This window comes from Ursus americanus, chromosome 28 (genome assembly GCF_024610735.1).
Source record: "Ursus americanus isolate L20-20 chromosome 28, mUrsAme1.1.p, whole genome shotgun sequence".
Classification (NCBI taxonomy): Eukaryota; Metazoa; Chordata; class Mammalia; order Carnivora; family Ursidae; genus Ursus; species Ursus americanus.
Genome location: NC_142154.1, coordinates 9696340 through 9719081, shown reverse-complemented (window position 1 = coordinate 9719081; position 22742 = coordinate 9696340). Strand labels below are relative to the sequence as shown.

General features: G+C 42.3%; 1 protein-coding gene across 2 annotated transcripts in view; it reads right to left on the bottom strand.

Moving 5' to 3' along the window:
• Positions 1–22742, bottom strand: part of SV2B (synaptic vesicle glycoprotein 2B) — a 175172-nt gene that overhangs the window by 8884 nt on the left and 143546 nt on the right. For both annotated transcript variants that reach the window (XM_087856655.1, XM_045813145.2), the window contains exons 7-11: positions 22226–22336; positions 21328–21416; positions 19021–19185; positions 3244–3377; positions 699–899 (exon numbers count right to left, since the gene is read on the bottom strand). In XM_087856655.1, coding sequence (XP_087712781.1) covers positions 699–899; positions 3244–3377; positions 19021–19185; positions 21328–21416; positions 22226–22336 — 700 coding nt within the window. The remainder of the gene's footprint in view (positions 1–698; positions 900–3243; positions 3378–19020; positions 19186–21327; positions 21417–22225; positions 22337–22742) is intronic.

The window sequence follows — 22742 nt, the reverse complement described above, 5'->3', positions numbered from 1 at the left end:
TGCACAGCCTGTGTTTCTGTAGCAAACTGTTACGGGTCCTGGTGCAGTGAAGCAAGGCATACATGAAAACTTCTAGCATTTTTGAGAACCTACAGGGCACCAAGCACTCTAAGGTCCTCTGGCTACATTATGCTCAAGCCTCACAGAACCCTACCAGCTAGTTATAGGTACAGATATGGAAACTGAAGCCTGGAGAAGTAAAGGAACATGTCCAAAGTCAAATAGCCTTGAGGTGATAGGACTCGGAGGTGAGTCTGTCCACCTCCAAAACCTAAGTGTGATCACTGTGAAATCATAATAAGTAACGCAATCTATTTTAAACCCATCAGACAAACCAATGTTCATTGAAGAGCATCTTATATATTTTCCCACAATCATCTTACAAAGCAGGTAGGATGGGCATGTTTAATATCCCTACCGAAGTGCTAATAGTGCATAAGTGATTGTCACGGAATTGCTCGGCTGGGAAATGAAGACGAGTCCCTGACCTGGACCATAGGCCTCAAACTACATCCATGGAGTCCTGGGGTTTTGGAGACATGCCTGCCTCCCAGGCTCCCCACCAGCAGCTCCCATCTTACCTGTTTGGTTTCCAGTGCAAGATTTCTTTAAGAAAAAGAAAAAACCCTCTCTCTTGATACACTTTGAAAGCCACGATCCTTGCCTCTTGGAGGAGATGCGGCACCCTAACTACTCACCGATCATCTTGAGCCTGCCAACTCTATCCATGAGCAAGGCAGAAATGATGTTCCCGGGCAGGACGGACAGACTGCCGAGGAAGCTGACGAGGTAAATCAGGAAGTCATTATCCTGCTCAAAGTCCATGTGGCAGCCCTCCTTCTGCTCCAGAAAGGTAGTGTTGATAAACCGGCAGTTGATGAACTTATGCTCGTAGAGGTCTGGGGAGAGAAGGACACCTTGGATTCAGGTACAGTGGAGGGGGTCTGGAGAGAGATGGGGCAGAGGCGGGGATGGAGTTGTGTCCCCTCCCCGGGCAGGCTGCCCCAAGCCTCCAGCAATCAGACAATTTCAAAGTCAAGGTGATGTGCGGCCAGGTGTGGAGAGAAAACTCTATGTAATGACTGCTTCAACTTCACATAAGCAAAGGGAAATGAAACGAACACTCCTGGAGAGGCACATCTGAATACGTCATCTCTCGAGTAGGAAACTGTCCTGTTGCCATCAGTGAGATGACACCAGGGTCCACACCAAGGCCGGGCCACTCCTCCGAGACTACCCAGCGTATAGGAAGCAGGAGACAAGAACACTGGGTCCGGATTGAGGTGTCCACTCCAGAGCCCATGCAGAAATCTGAACATTCTTCAAAATAAAAACCATTTGCGGGGTGCCTGGGTGGCTCAGTCAGTTGAGTGTCCAACTCTTGATTTCAGCTCAGGTCATGATCTTGGGGTCCTGGGATTGAGCCCCACGTCAGGCTCTGTGCTCAGGGACTGTCTGCTTGGGATTCTCTCTCCCTCCCCCTGCTCGTGTTCCCTCCCTTTCTCTTTCTCTAAAACAAATAAATAAATAAAATCTTAAAAAAAATAAAAATTAAATTAAATTAAAAATAAAATTACAAACCATTTGCTCAGTAGTTTCCAGGGTGGGGAGCAGGGGAGACGAATACGGAGAGCACAGAGGATTTTTAAGACAGTGAAAATACTCTATATGGCATGATGATGGTGGATATATGCCATTATACGTTGTCCGAGCCCAAAGAATGTCCAACACCAAGAGGAAACCCTCCTGTAAACTCTGGACTTGGGATGATAACAAATACACCACTTTAGTGGGGGGATGTTGATAATGGGGGAGGCAAGGATGCGGGGGCAGGAGTTCTATGGAAATCTCTGTACCTTCTTTCTAATTTCATTGTAAACCTAAAACATGTCCCAAAAAATCAAGTCTTTAAAAAATATAAACCATTTGCTTTGGACCTAGTTCCCAAGGCTTCCAACACCTTCTAACACCAACTCTGAGCAGAAAGAGTGCCTAAGTGAGCTCTCAGAAAATCTGGGTTTTGGGAACTGGCTCTGCGGCTGGCCCTCTTTAACCTTCCCGAAACTCCTCCTACAAAATTGGAAAAGTACGCCTGATTCTCTCCATCACTTCCCAGCACTGACATTTCATGACTACTGGTGTCTGCACCAATCCCCACGTATGCAAACAAAGAGGCAATCTTAAAACTTGGAAGAAGAAACTAAAAGATGCATCAGGTTTTAATGACAAATAGGCAATGTAGCTCTCATTTTTTAAAATTCAGGCTAAAAAAATTTACGAAGGTACATCTCATAATGGATCATTTAGAGACAGAGGGATATTTGGAGGCCAGATATGGAACGTTTTGAGGCTGACCTCATGGAAGAAAAAGATGTTCTCGCATCAACCACGGTGCTGAGGCCCCGGAGAAAACACTAATATCCGCACAATGCATGGAGGTCAGTGGAAAGGTCACAGACTTAAGAACCAAACAACTCAGGAATGAATCCACGCTCCCTCAGCTTGCTAGCTGTGGCCTTGGGCAAGGGTGTAAGCCTGGGTTTCCGGAGCTATACAATGGGAGTCATTGTACCTTTCTCACTAGATACAATGTAGGTGAAGCCCCTGGTAAAGTTCAGGTAGTTTTCTTTTGTCTCAACTCCCCTTGGTATGTTATTAACATATAATGAGAGCAGTAAAATTAACGAGGAGTGATAGAGTGGTGGGATTTTGTGAATATTTTTTAATCATGGAAGTCCAAAATGGTGCGTTTTTTAAAATACGCTTCTCATCTCACTTTATGCACAAGGCTTGAAAAGATACAATTTTCCCTTTTCCTTTACTACTGTGAGAACAGGAGCCTTGAATTTTGCGACATTCAAATTATGTGAGGTCTTCGAGAATGCACTCCCCACATAAAATGCAGCCTTCCTGGAATGCTGGCTTTTCATCCGTGCCATAGTTTTTTCCTACCGAAGACCTACAGCAGAGAGCGTCGGTCTCCTTGAGATCAGAGCACTCACCCAGAACTTTTGTTTCCACTTCACATACGATAAAACATGCAGACAGATTAAATGCATTGGTAAAGACAGTGCAACTAATCCGTGCCTTACCTGGGGCTAGAACCCATTTCTCTACCCTGACGCTCAGTAGCCGTGTCTGTATATACCTTACTACACCTAAAGCTTATGACTGGGCACTCTGCTTCTTAAATAAGACCAGTCCACCCTTGATACTGTGCACCCACACCGCCCCTGTTCTCACCTGTGTTGTAGAAGATGGTTGATTCAATGGTGCAGTTTTTGAAATAGGTATCAGTAGATGTAACATCTTCGAAATAGCACTCGTCAAAGAACGTGTCCTCAAAGAGGACGTGTTTAAAGTACATCTTTGTGAACCTGTGGGAAAGACATTAGTCCCTGAGTGATTCAACCAGGAAGAGAGAAGACTTGAGACCAAAATGGAAAGCACAGAAAGGTAGAAAAAGGAGAACTTCAAACCCAAAGGTGCTGAAACATTATTTTCCAAGGTTAGTTCCCTATGCCTTAGCTGGTGTTTATGACGGATGGAGGGCACCGGGAGTGTGGAAGCTGGTATCTGGTCCAGGTAGATACGGGGGTTACTGTGCAGCAGCCCAGTGATTCCCAAATGCAGTCATGGACCTTCTGCGTCAGACTCATCAAGATATGAACTAGTGTGAAATGAAAATACTGATCATGTGGCCCTTCATGAGGAGCTTTAAAAACACACAGGTCCGGGCTGCTGGGGTGGCTCAGTTGGCAAGCATCTGCCCTTGGCTCGGGTCATGATCTTGGGGTCCTGGGACTGAGCCCCGCGTCAGGCTCCCTGCTCAGCGGGAGTCTGCTTCTCCCTCTCCCTCTGCCCAACTCCCCCCCCCCGCTCACCGCACATTCTCTCTCTCTCAAATAAATAAATAAAATTTTTTTAAAAAATGCAGATCCCTCAGCTCATCCTAGTAGGTTTGGAAGCAATACATTTGGGAGGGGCTGAAAGTCTTCATTTCAAAAATTTTCCCAACAAAGATTTGGAGCAATAGGCACTTTCATTCACATGGTTGGTAGAGTGTAATTGGTGGAGCCTCTTTGGGGAACAATTGTGCAAAATTTTAAGTGCGCCGTTGCACTGACCTAGAAATACCACCTCTAAGAATTGACCCTATCTGTACTTGTGCACGCATTCAAAGAGATACATTCACTGATGCTCGTTGCAACATTTCTCATAATAAGAACTGATTACTAGACAGATGATGGGTAGGTAGGTAGACAGACACCACACAGTGGCATACCACGTGGCCATTACAGTTTTTAGGTAGATCGATGTGTCTTAATACGGAACAATCTTCAAGGTAGATTGTTAACTGAAAAAAATCCAATGCAAGCTGTGACCATTCATGTAAGAAAGTATATATCCCATATGCCTGCAAATGCACAGAATATGCCCCAAGAGTTACACAAGAAACTGGTAGACGTGGTTGGTCCTGGGAAGGTGCAATGGGATAAAATTCCTTTTTCCTTTATACCAAGCATACGTATTACTTTTTTGGTGAAAAATAAAACAAGGCTGGAAACAGCTGTGTGACTGTGAGGTACAGCCATGAGTGGGAGCCACCGTTCTACTTCAACTCCGACACGAACTTAATAGGCAAAAGCAGTATTACATTCAAAACCACATACTGACATGCATCCTTTGCCAGACCTTTACCAAGCATGGTCAAAACTTTTAAGCCAGAAACCTTGGATCTATTTCCATTTATGAACAATTACAACTCATTCATTTGTCTATTCATGTGTTTATATACTCGGTCTTCAGCAAAACGTACGTCATGGTATTAGGTGCTATGCCTACAGAGAGGAAAGACATGGTCCCTGCCCTCAAGTCTAATTGGAAAAAAACAAACAAGCCAGCAGACAGCAATACCATGGGAGTCACCATGATAGAGGTGGCAAAGGTCATTTTTCCCTTCAGGGCCATCACATAACCAAGTCTGCGACCACAGATGACGACCAGCTCTCCTTTCCCTTCATGCTATATTGTACTCTGCTAACAACCCTACTCTAGAGTCACCTGTCATGAGCTTCTGCAAAAAGACCTCCCCTCCCCCAGGAAGAAGGCCTGAGCGAGTGTTTCTCAAAGAGAAGTCCCCAGAACACTTGCATCAGAATAAAACCAAAGGTTGTTATGAAAGATGCAGTTTCCTATATTCCTAGACCTCTTGAACCAGAATCACCAGAGGCAGATGCCAGATTATTTTTAAAATGTGAGAGCCATTGGTCTAGAGAAGCCAAATTATTTTATAGAATTTTTCATAGGGTCAGATTTGCTACAGACGTTTAAACAGGGACCTCCAAAGGCTATCACTGAACTCTTTAGATTTCCATGGAAATTGGTAAGCCTTGTGTTACAGGAAGATGCCTTTGATTTCAAAATTAATGTAATTTGTATTCTGGATATGTTTACTCGGGAAAGCTATTCTTGGAGGCTGTCTCAGGTCTTTGCCTTTCTTAATATATCCTTCTCTTTAATATAGTAATAGGCTGCTGATGTGGCCCTCAGATATATTTTAATGTTCTGCCAAGGGTGGGTGAGGGAGCAGAGCCATAAATCATAATGGGCCTGACGTAAGCAGACCTTAAAATGTATCTCCAAGTGAGTTATAAAAAGCCAAAGTGATAAAGAAAGAGATAAAAGGAGAAAGGACCAAGGCATATTTTATGAGTCTTTCTATAAATCATCTCCTATCTCTAATTTATATACTGAACTGGTCCAAGATTCTTGGACCTTCAGAAAATATATACTTGGACCTAGTTTCCTTAAAGAGAGGAGGAAGGTAGAAGTCTTGCCTGAATGTACCACATAACTTGTTAAATTCCCCAGTGTCATCATCAGGCCTCTCCCCCACCTCTGATACCACTCCCTAAAAAAACCATGAGTGGAGTCCAGCTTTCAGAGCTTAATCACCAAGAGATCTCAGCTCAAAGCCTGCAAGAAGAGTAAGACCAAGTATCTTATGGAACTTGTCCTGTAAGAAAACAGGAGCCATTGGCAATCCAGAATCTATGGCAGAATTATTACTACAAACACTTTATGTCAGTTATCCTCAGGCCCAATGGTTAGTCCCCCAAATGGTAAACTCTGCCAAAAAACTGTATCTGTTTAGTCACTGTGTTTTACTTGATGGCATCCTCAGGAATTCAGTCTAACGAAAGATAAACAAGAAAGCAGATCATTAGAATTTAGTGTGATAATTATCAAGACAGAGGTATGTTCTAAGATCACTTCAAAGGGGGCACTTGTGATCCGGTTGGGAAAAGCACGAGGTGACCTATCCTGAAGGACAAGTAAAAGCTATCCAAGTGAAGACAGGGAGGAAGTGGGAGGAAGTGCAGTCCAGGCAGGGGGAACAGCATGTGCAAAACATGGAGGCATATTACAGACACCCTTTAACTGCCTTTTTTGAAAAGTAGAGAGTTCTCTTTCAGATAAATTAAATCACCTTTTGGGGAGAAAATAAACAAAGGGTACAGTTCTCCAAAGCTTCCATACACCTATCCTACTATCATAAGCCTTCCAGCTACAGTAAAATGAAATAGAACCGTTTGGAAAAGAACTGGAATTCTAGTCTCTTACACATTATCTCGTGTGAGGGCCTAACCTGAAGCAAAGCAGAGCTTAAAGAAGGGGATTGTTCGCTTCAGAAAATATATGCTTGGACTTAGTTTCCTTAAAGAGAGGAGGAAGGTGGAAGTCTTGCCTGAATGTTCCACATAACTTGTTAAATTCTCCAGTGTCATCATCAGACCTCTCCCCTACCTCTGATACCACTCCCCAAAAACCGATGAGTGGAGTCCAACCTTCAGAGCTTAATCACCAAGAGATCTCAGGCAAGTCTCTTCTCCTCTCTAGGTTGGCCTTTACAAATCTTTAAAGTATAGGTATTGAAAAGGTGGTTTTTTCCAGCTCTATATGGTTCTATAAATGGGGAGTGCCTTAACTGTGTGTTGCCTGAAAAGAAATAAAGGAGTGGACCTACGATATGGCTATCTTTCTTCTCCAAATGATGAACATATTACTTCATGGAGAATAAGAAGTATTCATGGAAATACTGGTGCCAATGTCAATCCAATAGCCACTCTATGAACATACATTCTCGTGCCTCGGTGGGTCTGCCGGTAAACCCAACTTCTTTTCTTCCGTTTCTCTTACGCTCAACACTACCCCAGTGCGGAAGTCACAAGATCGCATCCTGTCCCTTTTACAAACATCCTAGAACGTGTACAGCCTTTGGGAGTAAAATCTTAAGCAGGATTATAAAAATAGAATATAGGGGAAAAAAGAAATAATAAAGATAAAAGCAATTATTAATTTGCAAGAGGAAAAGAATAGAACAACTTCATATGTAAATATCGTTGTAAATATTCTCTAGAAGACGTTAATTTAAACATGCTAAAATCTGGAAAGAACACAAAATTCCTTCAACTGGTAAATGGATAAAAATGTATTTGTACATTCACATCATGGATAGTACTCTGCCATAAAATAAACTGTGAAATGTGCAAAAACACGGATAGATCTAAGTACATAATGCTAAATGAAAACAAATAGGATTAAGAGGCTTCATATTATAGGATTCCATTTATATGACAGAAAGAAGGGCATTGGTTGCCAGGGACTGGAGGTGGAGTAAGGATTGACTACACAGTGGCATGAGGAAATCTGGGGAGTAATGGTATTTGGATTGTGGTGGTTACATGATTGTATGCACTTGGCAAACTCACAGAACTATACTATAAAAAGGGTGGATTTTACTGTATATAAATTATAAGTTATACTCCAATAAAAAGGAAGTCCCAACAGATTTCTAAGGCAATAATTGCTACCCCCAAAAAACCCCAAAACAAGTTCAAATACTGACTAGATTGACTCAACACTCCCACATCCTGTAAGTGCTTAGGAAAAGAGATGTACCCATTCCTAACAAGGTCTCTACTCTCCTACATATCTGACTTTCAACCAAAAATTACAAGACACACAAAGAAGCGAGAGTAAAACAATATTATGTCAGACAAAGTAATATTAAAAAACCAGAAGTAGATATGACATCATTGCTGGAACTATTAGGTAATTTAATATAACTATCATTTGCATATTAAAGCCTTAATGGCAAAAGTGGGTAACATGCGTGTGTGATGGAAAATTCCAGCACACATATGCAAACTATTAGAAATAGTCAAATAGAAATACTAGAAATTTCGTAAAGCAAGAAAACAGATTAAGAATACCTTTGATGGACTCACCAGTAGACTCATCATATTTAAGGAAGGAATTACTTAGCTTGTATATAATTCAAGAGAAGTTACCAAAACTACAACATAAAGAGAAAAATAAAGGGAAACCCTAGAAAAGAGGCTCCAAAGACTTTGGGAAACTCTCAAACAATCAAACTTAAGTGTGATTGGAATTTAAGAAAGAAAAGAGAAAGAAAATTTGGCATAAGACATACTTGAAGGGGCACCTGGGTAGCTCAGTTGTTTAAGTGGCCGACTCTTGATTTTGATCTTTGATTTTTGATCTCAGGGTCATGAGGTCAACCCCTGCATCAGGCTCTGTGCTCCACTGGGAATCTGCTTAAGATTCCCTCTCTCCCTTTGCCCCTCCCCCTGTTCACATGTGCTCTCGCTCTCTCTCTCAAATGAATAAATAAATCTTTTTAAAAAAATACATATTTGAAGAGATAATGGCCCAAAATTTTCTAAATTAATGAAAGAGTCGAACCACAGCTCCAAGAAACTCATAGAACCTCAAGCAGAGTAAATACAGAATAAGAAAAGGAGAAGAAGGAAGAGGAAGAAGGCACACCTAAGTCCACTATATTCAAACAACTGAATACCAAATATGAAGGGGAAATGTGGACGGGAACAAGAGGGAAAAGTCACATTACACTGAGAAAACCAAATTAAAGATTTTAGCAGACTTCTTGTCAGAAATTATGAAAGCCAAACACACATGGGTGAAATCTTCACATTTCTGAAAGAAAAAACTGCTAACCCTGAATTCTATACCCACAAAAATATCCTACAAAAAACGAAGAAGAAATACTTCTAAGACAAGCACTGAGAAAATGTACTGCGACCACAATTGCACTATAAGAAACAGTAAAGTTCCTCAAGCTTAAGGAATATAATATCAATTTACATTTGAAACTTGGATCTTCACAGAGAAATGAAGATCTCCAGAAATGGTTAAATTATAGGCATATCTAAAAGACATTTTCTTTCTTTTTTAAATCACTCTAAAAGATAATTGAGTATATGAAGCAAAAATAGTGACAATATATTTTGTTCTTATAGCCTATGTAAAAGTAAAATGCACGACAATAGCATAAAACATGAGAGAAAATGAGAATGTTCTACTGTAAAGCTTTCACACTACCCATGAAATTAATATATTATTTGAAGATAGACTGATTAAAGATGTACATTTTAAGCTCAAGGCAACCATTACAATTTTTTTTAAAGATGAGCAAATAATAAGCCAATAGTGAAGATAAAATGGAACTATGAAAATAATCTAAAATAGAGCAGGAAAAAAAATTTTTAAAAAGAATAGAACAGAAGAAACAGAAAACAGCTAACAAGATAACAGAAAAAGTGGATCCCAATTATATGCTATCTACAAGAAACCTGCTTAACTCTAAAAACATAACAAACGTAAAAAGAAATAAACGGAAATAGTAAACACCAATCAAAAGAATACTGGAGATTCAGTATTTATCTGATAACATCAGATAAAGTAAACTTAGAACAAAGAATATTATCAGGGAATAAGGGGTGCATTGCATAATGATAAAGGCATCAATTCACCAATTAGACAAAACAAATGTAAATGTGTATGCACATAAAAACAGAGCTTTAAAAACAGAAGTCCTATACCATACAGACTGCATTTTCTGTCTATTAACATATATATATACATATATATATATATATATGTATATATGTATATATACATATATATATATATGTATATATAATCAATAATTAACAGCATTTTGCGGGATGCCTGGGCAGTGCAGTTGGTTAAGCATCCGACTCTTGGTTTAGGGTTAGGTTGTGATCTCAGGGTCATGAGATTGAGCCCCACGTTGGGCTCTGCACTCAGCTGAGTGTGGAGCCTGCTTGAGATTCTGACTCTCTCTCCCTCTGATCCTCCTACTCAAACTCTCTCTTTCCCAAATAAGCAAATCTTTTCTAAAAATAGCATTTTGACACTTAAAACGTACTCCCAAATAATTTGTGAGATGAAGAGTAAATGTTACCAGAAAATATAAAATATGTATTAGTAAGCATGGAAAGTTGTTTGAAACAGCCAAAGCAAAATTAGAGTGAAATGTACCGAATTAAATTCATTCACTTTTTTAAAAAATCAAGAAATACAGTAAAGAAACTGAGACATAAAAAAGTAAACCCTAAGAAAGAAAGATTAAAGAAATCAATATTATTACCTAAATATAAAATATGCAGAACTCCAGTAAGACTGATCATAAAATAAGACCAAAAGCACAAATGAGCAGTATTGGCAATAAAAAGGGAGGATTTATTATTGCAAATCTAATTAAAACTTCATAAAATAATGTTATGAAGAACTTTGTGACAATATACTTCAAGCTTAAAGGAAATGACTTTCCAAAAGAAAAATGATCATACTCGAATATATTAATGACACTTAAAAATAAATTGGTAATCAAAATCTGCGGCCTCAATTAACAGCAAGCTGATATGGACACAGAGGCTAACTTTACCAAACCTTCAAGGAATCAACTACCCCCATCTTACACAGTTCGCTTTAGAAATAAAAGGGGGAGGGGCTATAAACTTGATACCAAATCTGAATGAGAACGATATAAGGAAAATATACACCAATTTCACTTAATCCTAAATAACACACCAGCGAATCAAATTTGCCAATGTATCACTTTGAAAAAATTAACAATGAATTAGTAAGATAAATCTCAGAAATCACATGTGGTTGAAAATCGGAAAAACTATTATTTTAATATATCACCTTAGTAGGTCCAAGGAGAAAACCACATAGTTATCGTAATAGACACAGAAAAATATTTGACAGACTCGATACACTTTTATGATAAAAAAAAAAATCTCAGTACACTCAAAAGGGAAAAGAATTTCCTTAACTTTCTAAAGTCTATGATTCAAAAACACACAGCAGATGTTTTACTTAAGAGGGAGACACCAAAAGCACCCCCTGAGGTCAACACTGCTCCTATCCATCACGGAAGTGGAGGTCCTAATCAACGAAACTCACTGCGAACACAATTGTAGGGATAAGAAAGGAGGAGATTAGACTGTCATTAACTTTTGTCAGTGTGTCTGTCACATACAAGAGCCAAGCATATCTACCAAGAAGCTATCAAAATGAATAAAGAGTTGGGCCAATGTGTTAGATCCAAAAAAATCATGTATAAAGGAAAAAGGAGGAGGAGGAAGAAAAGAGGAGAGAAACAAGAGAGAAGAGGGAGGAGGAGGAGGAGAACAAGGAGGAGGAGAAAGAGGAGAGGGTAATGACCCCACTCACAACAGCACCAGGAGGAATAACGCATCAGCAATAAGCTTCACAAAATACATACAAGACCGATTTTTTTAAAGTAGACTCCACACCCAGTGTGCAGCCCAGTGCAGGACTTGAACACACGACCTTGAGATGGAGACCTGAGCTGAAACCAAGAGTCAGACACTTAACCGACTGAGCCACCCAGATGCCCCATATGGGAACTTTATAAAGAACAGTATAAACCATTATGGAAGGACATCAAAGAATGACTAAGTCAACAGAGAGAAATACAATATGCAATGACTGGGAGACCCTATATTCTAAAGATGTCCCCCAAGGAATCCAGACGTTCTAGGTCATTCCAATCAAAATCCCAACCAGCTGTGTTTAATGGGATTTTAGAACTTGATCCTAAAATGCACCTGAAAAAGCAAACAAGGGGCAAAACCAGCCAAGAAAAATGTTAAGAACGAGGTGGAAGAAACTAATCCTCCTGGAAACACAACAAAACAATAAAGTTAATAGCACTGAAGTCAGTGTGGTAAAGGGAGAGACAAATAAAACTATGGAACCAAACACAGAGCCCAGAAACACGGTCATACATACGAGGAACCCCGAAGTGTCACCACATACCAACAGGGAAAAGATGGCCAGTTTTACAGATGTGGAAACAACTGGCTATTCACACGGGGGGAATATCGAAGTATTCCCCTCTCATAGACAGAGACCACATCCAGGTAAATTAAGGCCTTGAGTGTGAAAGGAAACTTTAAAAAAGAGAAACAAACCAAAAATGACTTTACGACTCCAAACATGAAAGATTTCTGAACTAAGAGCCAAAAGGCACACACCTGAAAGGGAAAGTGACAAACTTGGCATTAAAATATAGAGCATGTGGCCAAGAAAGTGCTCCTAACAGGAAGTAAAAAAGCAAGCCACGGACTGTCAGAGCCAAGAGGAGCCCGAGGAGGCATGACTACTAAAAGGTGACGTGGTGGCTGGGTGTGATGCTGGGACAGAGAACAGTGGGTAAAAGGAAATCTGAGTGTGGGCGCCTGGGTGGCTCAGCTCACGATCCCAGGGTGCTGGGATGGAGCCCCACATCAGGCTCTCTGCTCAGCAAGGAGTCTGCTTCTCTCTCTCCCTCTGCCCCTCTGCCTGCTTGTGCGCTCTCTCTCACTCTCAAATAAATAAATAAAATCTTTAAAAAAAAAATAAGGAAATCCAAGTGGAGTATGGATGTTACGGATACGTCCTGATATTGGTTTAGTAATTGTGACCAATGTGTCATAGTGACATAAGGTGTCATAATAGAACAAATAAGCTGTGGGGTATACGGAAGCTCTCTGCACTACCTTTGTAATTTTTCTGTGAAACTAAAACTGTTCTAACATTAAAAGTTTACTTTCAAAAAAACACCGAAAAATTCCAAATACATAATTGACCCTTGGTTTTTACATACACGTTTAAAGAACTCACGGGGGTGCCTGGGTGGCTCAGTCTGTTAAGCGTCTGCCTTCAGCTCGGGTCATGATCCCAGGGTCAGGGGATTGAGCCCCACGTTGGGATCCCTGCTCAGCAGGGTGTCTGCTTCTCCCTCTCTCTCTCTGCTCTGCTTGTGTGCTCTCTCTTTCTCTCTCTCTCTCTCCCTCTCAAATAAATAAATAAAATTTAAAATAAAGAAAGAACTCATGTACTAGAGACTGAATGTTTGTGTCCCCCTCAAAATCCGTATGTTGAAACCTAATCCTTAGTGTGATAGTATTAGGAGGTAGGGCCTTTGGGAGAACTTAGGTCAGGAGGGTCATGAATGGGATTAGTGCCTTTATGAAAGGGGCCCCAGAAAGCTCCCTCCTGCATTTCTCCACGGGAGCACAGAACAAGCAGACGGCCGTCTATGAACTGGGAAGAGGGCCCTCACCAGATCCAGAATCTACCTGTGCTTTGATCTTGGACTTCCAGTCCCCAGAACTAGGAGAAATGAATTTCTGCTGTTTGTAAGCCACCCAGTGAGTGGTGTTACATTACAGCAGCCTAAACAGACGAAGACATTATGCAAATTAATATGAAAATGATTATCCAATAAATAAGATAAAGCCCATGAACAGGTAGAGAAGAAGAAACCTGAAGAGCCAAGAAACACAGGCAAAGATAATCTCGCCAGGACTGGGGAAATACAAGTTAAAGGATAAAGAGACGCCATGTCATACCCCTCAATCTCATAAACCAAAAATGGCCCCAGTTGTAGAGAGATAGGCACACTGATCCTGCCAATGGGAAGTATGGTTAGTACAAGGCTCATGGAGACCACTGTGCACTGAGCCTGAGATGCTCACATCCTTGCATCCAGCAATTCCACCTCTGGCTATCAGGCTAGAAAATTCCTCCCATGAGAACACTTACTGCAGTATTATGTGCAACAGCCAAAAATTGAGAACAACTTAAACGTCCATCAAAAGAAGAACAGAAAAACACATACGGAATACTCACATAAGGACATTTAAATTAATGAAATTGAATTATGCAGCATGTTAACCAATGCAAAGGGTCTTCAAAACCCTAATTTCAGGGGCTCCTATGTGGCTCAGTAGGTTAAGCATCTGCCTTCGGCTCAGGTCATGATCCTGGGGTCCTGGGATCAAGCCCCAGGTCGGGCTCCCTGCTCAGCCGCGAGTCTGCTTCTCCCTCTCCCTCTGCCCCTCCCCCTGGTCAGAGCTCTCTCTCTCTCTCGCTCATTCTCCCTAAAATAATAAATAAAATCTTTTTTAAAAAGAAAAGATTTTTTAAAAACCCTAGTTTTATGCAAAAAAAAAACAAGTCGTAAAATTTATAGTATAATTATGCATTTACATATACCACATAGTATGATATTTATCTAAACTTTAAACCATGCAAAAGAAAACTGCACAATGTTTATCGATACAGGAACACACGGGAAAAGTATAAAAACACCCATCAGTGTAAAACACCGGCTTTATTAACGATGGTGATCATTATGCTTTGGGAGGGAGAGGAGTTGCATCGAGACTCACAGAGTGAGCAATGTTCCATCTATTTTAAAATCTGAAGTAAATATAGCACAGTTTATGATTTTGTAAAGCTAGCTGCTCTGAAACGGGTTGTTTGCACTCTCCGCTATTCCCTCATATGCTTCACAATGGAATAGAAAAGAGAAGAAAGGCGACAAAACAATGGTTATTTGCAGATGATGGGATCATCCATCAATAACAAAGGGGAACCGTTAGGACTAATGAAAGAGCTTAGATACCAAATCGACATCCTCAAACCAATAGGATTTCTATTTGCCATAACCTGTGTAAATGTTTGATGGCGAGAAAGCAAGCCGATTGTCAGTAGCCAGTGAGGTTATAAAATATCCCAGAAGAGTCTCTACAAAGATCTTTGCAGGACCCGTATTAAATTGAGAGACTGGATTAACTCTGAAGCATGAGGTAGGTTATCTATCGACAGTAGGGCTTGCAGACGTGACATTGGAGGCTTACACAGCTCAGAGATGTCTCAGCTAGTCTCTGACCTGTCCAGGCTCGAAACCCAGTCCCTCAAGCTCCCTCCCCAGACCTGGAAGCCAGAAGGTGCATTTACACATTTCCCACCCGTGGCAGCTTCACGGGACTTCAGTGCCCTCAAACAGACCCACTGCAGCTAAAAAAAAATCTTACTTCTGCCTTACTCAAAGGAGCTTTGAACAGTGTGGGGAACGCCTCCGTGTGATGCGTGAAGCCAACCTTCTTCTCTTTTCTGCTAAACCACCTCATTTCAGAGTTCAACCCCTTGACCTTCTCCTGGAAGGTCTCATGAGTGCTTTTCTCCTGGTTTCCTCCCCCCGCGGCTGACTCTCTTGTATCACACTCTTCCCCAATCCTAACCCTCACGGAAATGAGCCCTTCCAAGCAGAAATGTCTCCCCAACCAGAGAGGGCAATTAATTAGTTAGTTTACACATACTCTTGGACGAAAAAAAAAAAAAAAAGCCATCCTGCTTTCAGTTAAGAGATTTCAGAGTACGAGAAGCCTGGCCTGACATTTGGGCTCAGCATTTAGAATAGGAACTTCTTCTCTTGCCTTTCTTGCATTTTCCAGAAACTTACGAGTCCTAGAGCAAAAGCAGGATGAGAACTCAGAGCCACCCGGTCCCATTAGACGCGGCAGGAGGGCTGCAGATGGTGCTGGGGAACAGGCCCAAACTCATCTGTGTACTTTTCATTTCTTCTTGGGGCCAAAGGGATTGTCTTTCCAGCAGGATGAAGTTCAGGCTTCAAGAGGTTCTCTTTTATTGACAAAGCCTGTGGGTGAAGTCTGAAACCCTACTTACACCAAAGTCATTTTCCCCCACGTGCGACAGTCAGTAAGGTAAATAATTTCTATTTAAATTTTAAATTAGCCAGGTGTGGATGAAGCCAAAGGGGGGATACAAGGTGGGGATGGAGAAATGCGTCACCCAAGCTAGAATACAGCAGTTAACTCCCCGAAGAGGCTTGGGGTTTTCAAAGACGAGGTGCTTTCTAGCCCATGATCAGCAGGTGGCAGCATAACTCAAGAAAAGAAACCAGGTTCCTCCATTCCTTAGATAAGTTTCAAGGTTCCTAATCTTCCCAGGAGAAAAACACCCTTTTTATTCAGCTTGCTGGGGGTAAAAATGATGGGTTTCACTTGATAGTGGTTGTACTTTTAGGATCCATTGGTGAAAAAATATAAATGAGGGACTCCTGGGTGGCTCAGTCCATTAAGTGTCTGACTCTTGATTTCGACCTCAGGATTGTGAGATGGAGTCCCCAGTCCGGCTCCGCGCTGGGCATGGAGTCTGCTTAGGAGTCTCTCTCTGGCCCTCCCCCTGCTCTCTCTCTCTCTTCAAAACAAAACAAAACAAAACCGAGAAAGAGCATGTAAATGACAAGTTAAAATTAACTCACTGCAACTTCTGAAGGAATTTATATTTGAATAATTACACAAAAGCAACCACATGCTCTTGAAACATGGAAACGTGGCGGCATATCCGTGCACACAGAATATTCACAACACTCGTGGCGTGCCTGTGCACTCCCAGACCCTGGCAAAAACTGTACGGTCCTGGGCAGGCCAGGGTCCACAGAAACACTTGCTTCCTCCTCACTCCCATCCAGAAGCTTGAGGAAAGCTTCCAGAGGCTGAGACAGGTGAAAAGAACAGAGTGGATCAGAAGTTCCCATTTTTTATATAGCTAAGTCTAAGAACTACAAAACCGGGCTGTTGCAAACCACGAGGACGCTGGCATTGCGATGAACTTGTTAAATATTTTTTTTAAGATTTTATTTATTTGAGAGAGAGAGCACGAGCAGGGGGGAGGGGCAGAGGGAGAGGGAGAAGCAGACTCCCCGCTGAGCAGGGAGCCTGACGCGGGGCTCCATCTCAGGACCCTGGGATCACGACCTGAGCCGAAGGCAGACGCCTAACCGACTGAGCCACCCAGGCGCCCCCCCCCACCATGATGAACTTTTAAATGCAGAAGACACCATGTAATTCAGGGCCTCTGTGGGAATGGAGAGTGTCCCAGTGAAAAAATGTCTAGTTGTTAAGGGTATGGGATTGGAGTCTGAATGCCTGCATTGGGAGAGATATTTCTACTTATGTTAGCTGTGTGATTTGGGCAAGCTACTCAGCCTCTCTGAGCTTCTATTCCCCCAGCTGTACAATGGAAAGCGTATGTCTTGTCTCCTGGAGGCCTCCTTCATTTTTGTGAGGATTAAATGACAGAATCTACATAGGGTGCTTAAGGCAGGTGCTGACACCTAGAAATGCTTTATAATGTTGGCTGCCATGGTTATGATTATGGGCCTATTGATCAATGTCATACTATTATTACTAATATCACAAGAGAGTATCGACGAGCATTGGAAACTTCACGAATAAGATCTCTCTTACTGAATTCGTCTCTGCGGTGAATGGTGTCATGTCATGGGTGATATCTGGCCATCCATAATACCCCTTCGTTTTCAACATTTCCAAAGCGTTCTTATAAAGCAAGAGCAACATTTCTTCATTGGCAATGTCAGCACGAGATCCCTCAACTTATACCAAAGATCCCTGAGAGTGAGAAATCCTGGGGTGGCCACCGCCCACCCCCCCAGCTCGAGGTGCCATCCCGGAAGGGCCACTCTCAACAGATTTTGGTGACTGAAGTGTCTGCACGGAGGCTGTGTGCATGCGCGGGCACACGGATGTGTAGATGGTTGTGACTGGGTTTTGCATAAAAAAACAATCATCTGAAAGTCTGAATTCCTTGTCCACTCATGCTTGGTCCTAACCTTCCTCCCCAAAGGTCTCATATTTGTAGAAATAATATCCCCCCTTTCCTCTCACACTTTCTCATCCTAAATACCAGTGAGCGTTTGCTCGGGTGTGGCCTGTGAGAGCGGTATGGACTAGCACGCAGAAGACATTCTCCTCGCCCCCTTGGACTTCACCCAGACATAGGCTGACAGTCACGGGCCGGGCCACTTCACTCAAACACATAGGTGGGCACAGAGGGTCATGAGAGACCAGGCACTGCAGGGGAGAATTCTTGGTGTTAATTCTTGTACAGAGGCGGTAAATATGGGGTGGTTTATGTCACTGACACTGACCTACCTGGGCCACGGTATTTCGGATGTCACTGTGCAGCTGACTTGATGAGCTTGCTAAGTACAATTCAAGAAGGGAAACAGGAGTAAATGTTCAGTGTAGTGAATAATGTGGCCTGGGGTCAACTTTCATGTGCTGTCCTGACCCATCTGGGGGGTCTGCAGAGGGCAGCCTCAAAAAAGGATTCTTAAATTAGCCCAGTGGGGAGACTGCCCATCTCATTGGTCCCAGGAATAGCAAGAGAAGTAAAAGGAGTTGAGAAAGCAGCCCCACAAAGATGTGGGCAGGACTCTTCCAATACACCACCGATTTTGCCCCCAAGGGGCAACACTCTCGATGACAACAGGCCATGCTGACCAACCCTTGGAGGTCATATTAGGTGAAAGAATAACATAATATAGTGTCATATTAGCCTCTGGATTTGCTTCTAGAGAAGCTTCCAAAACCAAAGAAAAAGCTCGAATCCAGGAGGTAAATTGGTGTAGGGATCTCAACCCTCTGGGCCCTCTTTCTAGGCAAGTACCGGTAGGAGGCCAGTGCCCTGTGCACGTCTCCATTAAAGGTGTGAGGTCTCAGGAAAAATGGTCTGATTGCCTCTCCTCGGTCAAATGTCTCCATCACTGGATGAATCAGCTCCAGCCAGGTGATCAGGGATGACTGGAGGCTGGCACGGTACAGAGCCCCAGGAGGCCTCGCTATGTCTCTGAGGTACCTCAACAGCTTTGCAGCTCTTTCACCTGCCATATTGAATGCTCTTTCCAATGGCCCCTCTCCCAAGAACAGTTCCCACATACTGCCAGCCTGATCTGGGGAAAGCCCAGGATCTCTCACTTACTTGTCATTCACGAGTTTCCCACGTTGGTGAATCTGATTCTCCATCGTGAAGTTGATGGTGGCACCATACACGTGCTCGCCAAAAAACACCTTCATCTTGGACTTGTACGCTTCATCTTGAAAATACCGGATCATATCAGGGAACCAAACTGTCAGTCCATAGTAGCTGTAACAAAATATTCGAGCAGCGACGGGCTTTATCCTTTCGTGATCAGAGTCTGTATCCCTAATCTGATGTAAATCAAGCTCATTTCAAATGTACAAAATGGTTCATTATTAGAAATTAAGACACTTGCTAAGTGCCATGCTATCACTCATCATCATTTGAACAGATCTAAGGGAAAAAGTCATGACCATCTCCATAGATTCTAAAAAGGTATTTGATTTTTAAAAAATGCATTCCTGGTTAAAGAAAAAAATACACAATAGATTGGGAATTGATGGGCACTTCCTTAACACGTAAGAAAATACATACCTCAGCTCAAAGGTAAAGTCTTACTTCATGTGGAAATAGCAGAGGCATTCCCACAAACATCAGGGACAAGACCCGACACCCCTTATCACCACTGCTCTTTAACACTACATTGTAGGGCTTAGCTAACTCACTTAGACAGGGGAGAGAAATACAAAATTGCAGGAATACAAAATTGCAAAGCAAGAGGCAAAACCACCTCCATCTGTAGATGATATAACTTTATACGTGCTGAACTCAAGATCATAAACTCAAAAAACTGGCCACTAAACATTAAAAAAAGGTGCTCAGTCCCACTCATAAGAGGAAAAATGCAAATGAAAGCCACACCATTATCATTCTCAACTACTAGGTTATAGGTGAACAGATGCCCTCCTACACTGTGGGAAAAATTGTACAATATCCTATGGAGGAGAGGTCAATGGCCAAAAAAAGTCACTGATGGATTTACCCCTTTGACTCCGTAATCCCATTTCTAGAAACCTATCCATTGATCAGCTCACCCAAGTACAAAGTTGCCTACAAACATAGTTATTCATTGTGGTATCATTCGTAATAGCAGAAGTCTGAAGACTTCCCAAGAGTCTAGCAATAAGGCCCTGGTTGTACTATGGAAAGCTATGCACATGTATTTCTCTGTTGTTTCAACACTTGAAATGCATTATCTAGTCAACAAAATTGAATCAGCTATAAGTAAATATAAACAAGACATAATTTAGAACTCCCAGTGAATTGAATCCTACTGTCTACCATCTTTGGCTTCCGAAATATTCCCTTCTCACTTAGACAGAATAAGTGCAGGGCAGTAGGGTCTGGCTTCCTCTTTACCTTTACCCATTTGGGTGTCCGTGAATAGATATTGAAAGAAATCAGGTCTCCCCATGTTCCTCCACGAGTCAAAGAGGCCATTAGACCCCATTTCATTCCTTTGGGCACAGGTGATGGTGAACCAAGCAATTTCACAGATGGAAGTTTAAAATCTCGTTGACAGTTCCTCGATTATAATAGTAATTAATTGAGCACTTACTAAGTGCCAGAAACTATTGCAAGCACTTTATACAGCAAATAGCCTCATAACGCCGTAAGTGGCTTAAGTGGCATAAAGAGGGTCATGATATTTGGAGATGCGTGAAATGACCTACCAATTAAGAAAGGAGCCAGCTAATCACCACTCTTATTACACTCAATCTTCCTTATTGTAGGGCATAGTACTGCAGAGTCTCCCTCTTTTATCCCATAGCCACAGTGCAACTGACAGCCACCTATCCAGCACTCATTCTCTGCTCGTTCCTCAAGAACAGAAACTAGATTTTGTTTGGGCATCAACCCTCAGGAAAGCTAACAGTACCTTTAGCTCAGACATAAATCCTGATTAGTCTGAAATCACTGGGAAATCCCATCCTCTTCGCCAGTTAGTTTGGTACTAGGTGTGTGACACACATCTGGTTAATAGGGAGAAAGGCTGCAGGGATTGGCAGGGGGTTCCTGAGAAAGCTTTCCTTGCTGTTACAAAGAGAAGCTCAGAGAGAGGCAGCCTCTTCCTCCTTGGGACATTTTCCCACGTTGACAGGATGCCAAGAAGAGCATAGGCATCTGGCAACCACCAGGAGACGTAGCCTGGGGCTGAAACCCCACGCGGGACCTGCCTCTCTACAGAACTCTTGTTACAAAGGACAAGACGTGGCCTTGCTGTAGAAGCCACGAGAATGGGCTGCCTGTTACTTGCAGCCAAAAGCATCCAGAATCTAGGAGTTAGAACGAATTGTAATCTTTGGTTTATAGATGAGGCGCTGGAGGCATAGGGAGATTAATGAAGTTAAGTGAGATAGGATTTACCTTAAAGCCATCGTGAACCAGACCACAGCCAGAATCAGTGTGTTCGTCCTGTAGGGCCCCATCACACAGTACAGAGCATTATCCCAGACCTGTAACCCACACACAGAAGGGTTATCAAAGCAAGAGACTTGTGACTTGGGAGAGCTCGTTTCTAGCATTTTCTGATAAATTTCCTAGGGCCCCAGGAGAGAATGGGCAGCCGTGATCTCCCAGAGGCAGCAATTCTGTTCAAATAACAAAGCCTTTTCTCTTCTTCCTACCTGGCCTCGGCCTCCTACATAACAGTCCTGGAGCATCTTCCCTGGGAACACATTAATACCTCATCAAAAGCACACTGAGTTGGGATTTCAAGACCCTGGATAACCTTGAATAGTGAGCTCTGCTCCCAGCATGTGGGAACGGGTGATATTCCCAACATTTAACAACCATTCAACCATTCATCGGCTGCCTCAGTGCTCGACAGCTGAGTTGCCTACGGGACTCACTTCTCCAGAGAAATGGCCTTGCCCTTTATGGAGACTTTCTCAGAAACCACCAACACACCTCAAAGGGCCATCTACTTCACTCATTCCTTTCTTCCTACGGATTATGTAAAGAGAAGAAGCTAGAGAGAAGGATGTTTACCAAGAGTAGACATTTCACCTGTGTTCAAAATCTTTGCCTTGGGAAGGAAAAGCAAAGGAAAGAAACTCAGGTTTGGAGAATCTGTGGCTCACGTCACATGAAGTGAGTGAAAAGCAGGCATGAGTTGTGTCCCAAACACTCCCATCCAGGGCACTCCCTCCCCATCACACTGCCTTGGGTTGGTGGGGGCGTTCATGGGATTTATCCTTCATTCACCGAAGTTACAGAGTTCCAGATGTCCTCCCTCTCATCTCCCACATGTTCCCAATCGTACCTGCTTGAACGTGGTCTTGAACCTGACCAGCCAGCGCTGGTACCAAGTTCCTGTTGAACTCTGGATCTCGATGAATTCATCCATCTGCTTGGGAATTTTGATGTGGGAAACCTGCAAAACAAAGATGGTCTAGAGAGTCTTAACCCCACTCTGTGTCAGACTTCTCGATGTTTAATTTAATGTAACTGACTTTATGTCACATATCGAAGGATACGGGAGCCTTGGAGGACCCTCTAGTTCAGTGATTCTTAACCAAAGATGTGCATGGCCTCTTTTAGGGAACCTTTCCCAGGGAGGTATGTCCCCCTGCAGACAAGATGAATCCATCTTTTTCACGCTTCTGAGAAATTTATATTCGTCAGTCATAATATGCTGAATTCCATGTACGTCTAATTTGCCCACAGTTGAGTTGACCTTAAAATTCACAAATCTATCTTATTAGGCATTAACAATTAACATCACAGAAGTCTAGAACCCATGTAAGCAATGGTGTGTGTGTGTTGGGAGAGGGGGTTGC